Source organism: Schistocerca cancellata, chromosome 4 (genome assembly GCF_023864275.1).
Source record: "Schistocerca cancellata isolate TAMUIC-IGC-003103 chromosome 4, iqSchCanc2.1, whole genome shotgun sequence".
Lineage (NCBI taxonomy): Eukaryota > Metazoa > Arthropoda > Insecta > Orthoptera > Acrididae > Schistocerca > Schistocerca cancellata.
Window position 1 is genome coordinate 147,319,848 of NC_064629.1, and position 11,655 is coordinate 147,331,502.

The 11,655-nt window shown below is 40.4% G+C and overlaps 1 protein-coding gene across 1 annotated transcript in view; it reads left to right on the top strand.

The window, feature by feature from the left end:
- The window catches only part of LOC126183399 (ITG-like peptide), an 87,516-nt gene extending 76,354 nt beyond the window's left edge, over positions 1-11,162 (top strand). The window contains exons 4-6 of the mRNA XM_049925345.1: positions 4,681-4,824; positions 9,970-10,058; positions 10,180-11,162. Of these exons, the coding sequence (XP_049781302.1) occupies positions 4,681-4,824; positions 9,970-10,058; positions 10,180-10,320 (374 nt within the window). The 3' untranslated portion in view covers positions 10,321-11,162. The remainder of the gene's footprint in view (positions 1-4,680; positions 4,825-9,969; positions 10,059-10,179) is intronic.
- The last annotated feature ends 493 nt before the right edge of the window (positions 11,163-11,655 follow it).

Below are 11,655 nucleotides of genomic sequence, written 5' to 3' on the forward strand. Positions count from 1 at the left end.
GCACAGTTTTATCAGTGTGCTTCTGATTGTTATTACTACAACATGTAACTTCAGTATCTATGAGGAACGTGATCTTACAGGCTATGTATCTTCAAATGTTTTGCAATATTTTTTGAGTCCGATTTTCTTCGTCTTGGAGTTCATTTTAATTTCATTTATAGCTACTTAATTTTTTTTCTATAGATATGTGATAATAACTTTGTCTGAAATTTATTTTAGTCGTGTAGTAATTACACCTTCCATTCACTGAACGACTTTAACCAAAGCTACCTACACCAGATTTTGCAAACTTCACGTATATTTCAACACTGTTCCATAACAGCTGCAAGACTTCATGTCACAACTAAGATACAGCCAACTGTTTCTTTAGGAAAAACCAATATCCACACTTACTGAGTTTAGCTCTAAGTGCCTGAAGATTTCTCAAGGTTCGCTTCACTTTTAGATGGTCTCTGTAGTCATAATATGAGGTATGTCTTTCTTCTGTAGGGTTGTTGGACAACATCACTCAACCACTTTAATGCCACCACTAAATTATTTCAAGTGCGTGTGTACAGGTGGAGAAACAATCTTAATCTACTTTTCTAGGCCTCTTTAACTCAATGAAATGACGAATGTACCTATAGCCTGATGAATATACCGAGTGAGATCGTGCAGTGGTAAGACACTGGACTCGCATTCGGGAGGACAGCAGTCCAAATCCCTGTCTGGACATGCACATTTAGATTTCTGTGCTGAGCCTAAATCGCTTAGGACAAATACATGCATGGTTCCTTTGAAATGAATATATCTGACATCCTAGCAATGATTCTCTAATCTCAGCATGTGCTCCATCTCTAACGACCTCTTTGTTCTAAGGGTGTTAAACCCTCATCTTCATTCTCCTTTACAATACATAACCAGGTTGTCGAGTTGTGAGAGTTATCATTATCCCTTTGGTATGTGATATTCTCTATTGGTGTGGCTGTGCATTAGTCTTGTGGGAAGTGGGAAGTGTGTGAGTGGCTTGGCTCACACAGAATATAGGTGCCAAACAGATGCAAACATATTGATGTGGACATCCCTAGATGACAACATCCGAGAGGAGGTACAGCTGACAAAGGATCTGTGGGTGAGGTGGTACGTATATGCTTACAATTTACATGACATGAAAGTGATAGTTTATCACATATTATGACATGCCCATTTTTGAATTATGATTGTGCTGTGTATACCATGTCTGTCATTCTATGCCGGAAAATCTTCACTTTGTTTCATATCAAATACTTATGAATATATTGTGTCTATGTGATTTTTTGCGATATGATACATTCTTGTTGGTGCCTTCAAACTTTATTCACCGACATTGTTGTTTGTGCCAAGTGTATTTTCTTGTCTTTGTGTCATTTTATTGTGTTCACTTTTTTTATGTCCCCATATTTTTTTTAGTGCTACGCCTAAGGCTGGTGCATGCAAGTCATTAGGACTTAACCAGCCAGTGGCACTGTCCCTCCTTTACGTTAAGCGCTCAAAGGCTGAAAAGACTGGTGCATGCGGGTCAATGACCTAACCGGTCTCGGGAGAAAGCATGTAAACAGTTAAACTTCGTTAACTCGAATCCGAAGGGACCGCAAAATCCAGAGTTCGTGTAAAAAAAATTCGTGTGAAGTGAAACATACAGATTTTAATAAGTATACATGTACAGCAGTACACTAATGTGTAGTACACTACACTATCAATCACGTTATTGTAGACTTATAACACTATAAAGTGATTGTAAAATCCAAGTACTCACAAATCATGTACGTTACTGGGTGTAAAATATTCGGTCATTGTTCGCTGACGTTCATGGGAACGATAGTATTTTGTATTTGCACAACCGATTGTAATGATGGCTTCCGTAAACCCAGCACTGATGTCAGATGTTGAAGCGAACCATTCTAATCAGTCTAACGCTGTAAACATCTCCTGACGGGAAGGTGCAATGGTATCTGTATTCTCTTACTCTTCACTTTCTTCCGATTGCCTTTCTTGCACCTTATTCAGTGCTTTTGGCACATACAGTATTCGTGGTAGGAATAATATTTTTTACGCGCTAACCGAGTACGACTTATTCGAGTTCCCGTTAACGAGGTTATACTGTACTTTAGTTTTAAGTTTGATATTTAACTTTTCCATGTGCATTTATATTATGTGTGTTTATTATTTCACATTATTTCCTGCTGTGTCACGTTATTATCGTCTTTCCATTCTTTTTACGAACATTCATACTTTCCCTTGTTCTTTACCCGTAAGTGTGTTTTTATATCTGTGTCATATTGTTTGGTGTGTTATGTCCTTGTTATTGTTTGAAATATCTTTTCTTATTTTCTATAGCTACATCCAAAGGGAAGGTACTAAAATTTTGTACAGCGTTGTGTGTTCACCGTTTTATTACTATGGGACATGTGTAGCAGCAGTCTCCTATTGACAGGAAAAGATTTTTTGAAGAAATATCTTAACACCCTTGAGTCAACGTTTTCACTCTTGTATGCCAGGTATTACATCCAGACTATCAATAGGTGCTGCTCACAATGGTGTGATTAGGACTCTGAGGAAAACTCATTTTCAGGTACCTAGCTGACTTTCATATACTAGTAACACATTTTGGACGTTGCCATCATCAGATATCTGTACAAAAAATGTAGCTATATATGAAATAAAAACTAGCTACAAAATCTAGGTAATCGTACAAATAAAACTATTAAAAATCAGTAGAAGACACATACAATTTGTAGCGAATAATTCGTGAAATTGTTGCCTATGTGCTGGCTCCAATGAAGGTGTCATTATTTTGACTTTTTGAAATCTGTCAAATAGGAGAACTATCATCATTGAAGTTTCTCTCGCGTTATTTATTCAATTCAATTTACTAATTCAGTTCGGTTATACAATCTGAGCCACATACTGAAAACCAGTGCAGTACCCCTGACAAATTTCATTTGTCTACCAGGGATAATGTGGGAATTTATGGCCAATGTGCGACCGTTGACGTAGACAATGGTAGCAAGTTAAATGTAGGTCTCTGACTTGTGGATTGAATCCCCCAAATTATAAACGGCGGAACAATGAGAATGAAGGCAGTCGCTGTTTCTGGCGCTATTGTTAGTACAAGCACTCAAAGTAGAAGACGCACGCCACATCAGCCTGTTAATATTATATCAGACATATATGGTAGTAAACATGAGGCAGTGAATGTTATATCCTACGAGTGATAATCCGAGGAATTATGGCTTATTTGCCAGCGCTGACGAAAGCGAAACGATGAGTGAATGGCGGGAGTGTGAGGGGTGGATGGAGGATCCCATATAAATAAAAAGGAATAATCATTTTAAAAAAAAGTCAGTCACAGGGGGTGACGCTGTTAATAGTGCAAGGAGAGGTAAGAGCCACCCCACATGGAGCCACAATCGGCAATAGTGACTGCTTAAGCCACACTATACCTCAACTTCTTATTACAAAGGTCAGCAATCGTTTTATTTTTGACAAGCTAAAGCTTGCAGACGTCAGTATTGTAGAAGACGGCTGCCACTCACAGAACTGTGTAGAGTTTGGCGACGCATTTATCGCTAATTTCTTTCGTAATCTGAACTTGTGTTCTGTCTCAAATAACCTCGTCATATTCAGGCCATTGTAACTAATGAGGTTCGTTAGGTGCAACTTGTCGTTAACCCTATGGCACATGGGTGCCTACGTTGGTGTGTCTCTTCACCGTTTTTGTGCTGCTGAACTGTGGTAGCAATAGTTTTCTGTCGACAGGAAACGACGTTTTGGTTATACATATTAAGCTCTGTGAGTCACTGTTTCCGATAAAAAGGCACCAGGTGTGTCTTGTAGGCAACTGACACTCTGATTATCGGTCTTTTTTGAATATCATTATTTGTGACTGTTAGCGGAAATGTTTTATTTCACTGATGCTTTCGCTGTATCATTACTTCATCAGCTGTACATCATTATGCGTTTTCTTACTCATATGTTCACATGCTAATACGAACCTCGCTCATTAGTTATTATTATAATTCATGTTAATAAATTTTCCATTTGTTTCCACCCATAACTTTGCTCATCAGTGTTTTCTCATTTGACTGTAACTATCTTTGTGGGTTCTAGTTATGTTTTAGTTTTCAAAATGACCGGCCCAATTGTTCGTTGGTATCTAATATACGTTAATGTGTGGCCAATGAACGTCTTTAACGTTGTGCAAGGCCAGTCACACTTTCATTTCCCTGCTATGTAGCTAATATTTAAAGTGGATACTTTCTGGATGACAGTGTCTCACACTTGGTTGTTGCTCCTATCTCAGGTACACAATCGCCTTTCCACGTCGAATGGCAGTGAGCCCGGCAAAACGCTATTTATGTTTTCTTTCATTGTCACATTGTAAATAAGAAAATTATCACTTTTCCACAACAGCTACCTCTTCTAAGATTATTTCTGTGTTAGTGTCTGCATAAGAGAATTACAGTTCGAGTATTGCAAGCTTGTGTAATCTGTTCGTCAGATAACGCATGCCCTTTATTTGGTGTCATACCACTGTCTCAGTGTTCTTCAACTTGACACAAAATTGTCAATATGAGGACTTACCTCGTCCTTTACCTGTGAGATTCTGCCCTACGGACGCTGTGACGTGATGAGCCCGCAGCAGCGGTGATATATTTTCAGTTGTAGGGTCCTGCCTATTCGCGTACGGGCTGAAACAGGGGGAGCTGTGCCGGCGAGACAGCGACTGCGAGACGGGTTTGTTGTGTGCAGACTCCGCAGATGGGCGCACTTGCCAGCCACCTCTCACCAACAGGAAGCAGTACAGTAAGTATTTTCTGATTATATTCCCCATTGTAGAACCCATTGCCTCACCTGTCTCCAACTCCTAAGCTCTACAGACCAGGGAGCGAAGGGCAACACTAGTAAGCCAGAGGACTCGCATTCAGGAAGACAGCAGTTCAAGTTCCCTAGAATCAATTAAGGAAATTGCCAGGATGGTTCCTTTAAAAATGACTCATTTGATTTCATTTCTCATCCTTCCTTAGTCTGAGCGTAAGCTCTGTCTGCTCTGTCTATAATGACCTTTTCATCGGTGGGATATTAAACCATTTTCTGCTCAACCCTTCCCCATTCCGAGTTGGAGCTTTGTCCCTAGTGAGTCGTCGACGGGACGCTAAACCACTTCTTTCCCCATCCATCCCCAGTTCGAGTTTGGCCGCCATCTCTAATGATCTCGACGTCGACGGAACTTTAAACCACTTCCTTCCCCATCCTTCGTCAGTCCAATCTTGAGCTCAATCTCTAATGACCTCATCACCATCTGGATTTAAAACCTTAATCTTCCCTCCTTCCACATATGAAAGACATTCTAAAATTTCTAAACCTATCACAAAGATGACACGAGGATGGCAAAATTACTGTGGGAAATGTTCGTTTAGTTACTTGTTTGTGGATCTGTGATAAATATCAAACCAGATATACCGATGAGCCAAAATGTTATAACCACCTGCTTAATAAAGTGTTGGTCTACCTTGGGAACGCAATACAGCAGTGATTCTGCGTGATATGGATTCAGCAAGTACTTGGTAGTTTTTCGGAGGTATACAGCACCAGATATTTATGCTCAGTTCACACAGTTCTCGCAATTTATGGGCTGGTGGTTTATGAAAGGAGATCTGCAGCCAATAACATATGAAATACCTCCATCGGTTTCAGATCAGGCGAATTCAGTGGCCAAGACAACGTAAGTTCACTATCATGGTCCTCAAACCACTGCAGCACGATTTTGTCTTCGTGATACGGAGTTAACCTGCTGAACATGCCATTGCCACTGGGAAAGAGATCAAATTTGAAGATATACAGGGTGAGTCACCTAACATTACCGCTGGATATATTTCGTAAACCACATCAGATACTGACGAATCGATTCCACAGTCCGAACGTGAGGAGAGGGGCTAGTGTAATTGGTTACTACAAACCATAAAAAAATGCACGGAAGTATGTTTTTTAACACAAACCTACGTTTTTTTTAAATGGAACCCCGTTAGTTTTGTTAGCACATCTGAACATATAAACAAATACGTAATCAGTGCCGTTTGTTGCATTGTAAAATGTTAATTACATCCGGAGATATTGTAACCTAAAGTTGACGCTTGAGTACCACTCCTCCGCTGTTCGATCGTGTGTATCGGAGAGCACCGAATTACGTAGGGATCCAAAGGGAACGGTGACGGTCCTTAGGTACAGAAGAGACTGGAACAGCACATTACGTCCACATGCTAACACCTTTTTATTGGTCTTTTTCACTGACGCACATGTACATTACCATGAGGGGTGTGGTACACGTACACACGTGGTTTCCGTTTTCAATTACGGAGTGGAATAGAGTGTGTCCCGACATGTCAGGCCAATAGATGTTCAGTGTGGTGGCCATCATTTGCTGCACACAATTGCAATCTCTGCCGTAATGAATGTCGTACACGCCGTAGTACATCTGGTGTAATGTCGCCGCAGGCTGCCACAATACGTTGTTTCATATCCTCTGGTGTTGTGGGCACATCACGGTACACATTCTCCTTTAACGTACCCCACAGAAAGAAGTCCAGAGGTGTAAGATCAGGAGAACAGGCTGGCCAAGTTATGCATCCTCCACGTCCTATGAAACGCCCGTCGAACATCCTGTCAAGGGTTAGCCTAGTGTTAATTGCGGAATGTGCAGGTGCACCATCATGCTGATACCACATACGTCGACACGTTCCACTGGGACATTTTCGAGCAACGTTGGCAGATCATTCTGTAGAAACGCGATGTATGTTGCAGCTGTTTGGGCCCCTGCATTGAAGTGAGGACAATGTTTCAAGCGTAAACTTTAGGCTACAATATCTCCGGATTTAATTAACATTTTACAATGCAACAAACGGCGCTGATTACGTATTTGTTTATATGTTCAGATGTGCTAACAAAACTAACGTGGTTCCATTTAAAAAAACGTAGGTTTGTGTTAAATACATACTTCCGTGCATTTTTGTATGGTTTGTATTAAACAATTACACTAGCCCCTCTCCTCACGTTCGGTCTGTGGAATCGGTTCGTCAGTATTTGATGTGGTTTACGAAATATATCCAGCGGTAACGTTAGGTGACTCACCCTGTATAGGTGATACGCAGTAATGTTCGCGTAGTCCACAGCTGTGATTGTGGCTTCGACTACTGCCACAGGTTCAGTAGAATTCCAGGTGATTTTTCCCCTTTTACATAATACTGCCCCCATTGTCTCTGTCCGTAGCACAGTGCCTGTTGCGAGCAGCCATTTACCTGGATAATAGTGTAACGAAAAACGTGATTCATCCGACCAGCCGACACTTTCCATTGATTCACGTCCAAAATGGATACACCCATGCCCGCTGCAACCATAATTGACGATCAGACCACATCGTTGGATCGACAGCGGAACACTTAGGGGTCGTCTATTGCGAAGCCACATCTTCAATGTAATGATCTGTGACGGAGTGATCTTGAACACTTGTACCTGCACTACCTCTGTATTCTATCGTCAGATCTGCGACACATAGCCGTCTATCCCGATTTACAGGGCGGAGAGGACTCCTTTCTGTGAGGAGGCGTGGAGGTCCAGCACTGCGTTACCTGCCTGTACAGACACAGCCCGTAACGATAGTACCAGGCGCATGCGGGCAGGCTATGCTGCTACTCGTTTGCCGCGACATTGCTTCTCTTGCGCATGATCGTCGGCCATCTGGAATCTTAGACTATCGAAGGGCTTGCTGGTGTGGAAGCTCCTAGGCTCCGTCACGGATTCTGTCTGTACATTTTTAAAATTCTCAATAAAGGTGGGCAGGTGTCACCGAGGGTTTTGCCGAACAAAGCGGTCTTAGAGAGACCGTTTGCCGTTTTCTTCACGCGTGTATTAATGTCGCATCCCTCCCCCTGATCACGCCACAAGGGGACACAAAGTAGGAGCGCTGAAAAAGCGTAAGCACCCTAATCTGCTTCAAATCACGTTCAGATTTCGTCGAATGGTGTTGAATGGTCCCTAGTGGTTCCAATCTGTTCAAAAAATCAAATCGCTCTGAGCACTATGGGAATTAACTTCTGAGGTCATCAGTCCCCTAGAACGTAGAACTACTTAAACTTAACTAACCTAAAGACATCACACACATCCACGCCCGAGGCAGGATGTTCCAATCTGTACACGAGAGCAAAAATTGTTCCACTCCATATAACGGGTGCGAAAATGTTGATGGGGATGCAGTCCCACATTGTCCTTAGAGAAGGGTTAAAACGACCGAGGGTGTCAGCACTCGCAACAGTTGTGACCGCGAACTGTCTATTTTGATGGCGAAATGTGCGAGAGTCGATATCCCACGGAAGGGGGTGATTGCACTGATGCCCTTTACGCCACCACGTGTGGCATTTTCTGAGCGGCGGTGAGTCTGGAATGTTTTCCTCAGCCACTAATAAGAAGAATGCGTGAATTCAAAGCCGGCAGAAATGGGATGAAATGTTGATAAGACGGGGTGTGACGACCTTTCGTCGATCCCGAGGGTGACGTCGCAGAGCGCCACACTTTTGCGCCATTACACAAGAAGGTTATACGCAACTTTCAAACTTAAGCGTTGCACTGGGTAGCAATTACGGGCTTTCGAAAAACTGATCCTTTAATTCTGTTGTTCATTGTAGGCGTTGCATTGTAACTGTCGGCGACAAGGATCAAACTGCGGTACGACTGCTTCTTTGACTTCTTAAACCGCTCGAAATGGCAGTGGGGATACTTTCTACATCTACGCTATAATAGCGATCATGATCCAGTCATACTAAAGCTATGTTGATCGTATCAAAAACAACAACTAAATATCTCTACACTTCAAATAACACGCAGACACAAATATGAATATTAAAAAGATTTTGTATATTGCAATTTTTACATCTTGGTGAAACTTTTTTTAGGGCATAATGCTTCACAAACCTCGTTTGGAGAAAATAACGCACCGAATTAACAATCAGAAATCTGGTAGCCATGGTTGTTAAAACGTTTGTTCTTTTTTTTCTTTTACTGGGTTTTCCTCGGTTACTGGAGTGGTTTTCCATTTCCGTCAGTAAAATGTAATACATCAGTATTACGAGATAAAATGGAGCAAAGATTACGTTAAAATCAACTGATATTACAAGCTCCAAACCCCGCTCGATTGTACGCTTAGGACGGGTGAGATGGTAACAGGGGAATGCAGAGATGACAGATCATTCTCGTAGAGTGCATTACTATTCTATAGGAATGAGCAAAGCACATTGCTGCATTTTGGCAGCTGACACAACACGTGTCTTCCGAAATTAGTTTCTTCTGCCACAAGAAATTTAAAACGTCATTTCATACTTTATCTTAAAGACTCCGTGATTGCTTCAGATTATTAAGACACTATGCCCACTCTTTGTCCCTCTAAAGATATCGAATTTTATACGCTTGACGTTATACAAAAATTAAGTTTTACTTGTTTCTTTGTGCGATGGGACTTGATGTTGTGGTCTAATCTCGTCCTGTGTTTGTGAGGTTGAGTGTGAGGCGCCGGCCGAAGTGACCGAGTGGTTCTAGGCGCTTCAGTCTGGAACCGCGTGACTGCTACGGTCGCAGGTTCGAATCCTGCCTCGGGCATGGATGTGTGTGATGTCCTTAGGTTAGTTAGGTTTAAGTAGTTCTAAGTTCTAGGGGACTGATGACCTCAGATGTTGAGTCCCATAGCTCACAGAGCCATTTGAACCATTTTTTGAGTGTGAGGCGATGGAAATTTGTCAGCAACAATACATGTTGATCCCTTTTTAAAGTGTTTACTCTTTGCGGTGGACTTGCAGCAGCGAATTCTCAGTGTGGTGACCGCTCTAAAGGCTTTGATATCATTAACAGCTTAAACCCTTCATATATTTATGTCAGTCTGAAATTGACAATTGTATTTGTTTACAGGTGAAGACTGTACTATGAGCAGTGAATGTGACATCAGTAAAGGTCTGTGCTGCCAATTGCAGAGACGTCACCGCCAGGCCCCTCGCAAGGTTAGTGCAAGTTACAGTTACATGCTACCCATTAATAGAATCCGGAATTTCAAAAGGAAGTAATTTCGGAATTCAAGTGTTTGATGTGGCTTATAATGAATTTTGTCTGTTGCTCTTATAGGTTTGTTCGTACTTCAAAGATCCCCTCATCTGCATTGGTCCTGTTGCTGCCGACCAAGTGAAGGAAGACATAGAGCACACTGCAGGGGAGAAACGTATTACTGGGAAAGTGGCTTCATTTAATCATATTCGTCGCAAATAATTGGAAGACACATGATTACTTAAGGCCTATATAAATCATCTTGTGATTATGGCGTACACAAAGAAAGAAAATATTCAAAAATTCTCTGGATTTTGAAAAGCATTACATAGAATGAATGAGTGTCCTTGCAGTAGTTAATCTCTGAAACTCCCCATGTTCATCGTAAACGTTCACAGGCTTAGAGTTTCATTTTGCATTGTTATTATGAGAGGATTTTGATAAAATTGTTGTAGTAAATAACAAGTTAAACAAATTTCGCGGTAGTCTGTTTTCCTTATCTCTGTATCCTTAAGTGCAGTGGATTTATTCAATAAAGAAGTCACTGAAATGTTTTGATAAGGAGAACAGTATTATACTGCTGCATTGTCATAGTACCTTTTAAAACTTTTTAGGAATGAAGTTCTATGAACGAAAAGCATATTATATTTCTACGAAATTACAAAGCGAGAATTCATACTGAACAGAAAAAACTTGTTTTTAAATATTTGATGAGATATTAAGCATAGCATGATTGTGAATCCCATTTCATTCACAACATGGTGCAAGTGTATGAGACATTTCTCTGATGAAATTCACATTCAGCGTTAAAGTAAAAGATGGGCATTCGAAGCAACCTATGAAGCATTATAATATGTGACTAAAAATTCCTGGAAAGTTACTTCGACAAATCCTCTCATAACTTATAAAATTATGAGCTTCATTTAACACAAAAATGCTCTAATGACTGCTGCATATATGTTACCAAGTCTGTCCTATACTCCCAGCAACCCCTGAAAATTTATGTATCTATGTTGATGTTCCTGTATGAATAAAATATATAATAAATCGATGTTTATATTTAATGTTGAGAATAATATAGACAACTGCTGACATAATGACAAAAAAGTGAAGTTACAGATGTGTAAGAGATTACAAATGCCACTGACAAAAACTACAGCATAATATCACAAAGTTATCTCTTAAAAGTATAGAACATCCTCATCGATAGTGTTCACTGTTCCTCTCGTCTATGGCCTCATTATAAGCTCTTGTGATATTTGAGAAATATGACTTTATTGCAACATGTTTCCACACAGTTGTCTTCCTTAATTTCATTTACAGTAAACTAATTGCATCAGTGAAGATATTATATGACTACATATTTTAATTCAATTATACTTTAAAATATTACAAGAAATTTACATGACTTAATATCTCTAAAACACTAACAAAAACATCCATTGCGATACATATCAAATAAAGAAAAGTATTTTTAAATATAATTTAATACTGAAATTTACATTTCATAAGATCTATTAAAGTTTAGTGTGAATTATATTTATATGAGGTGATGCA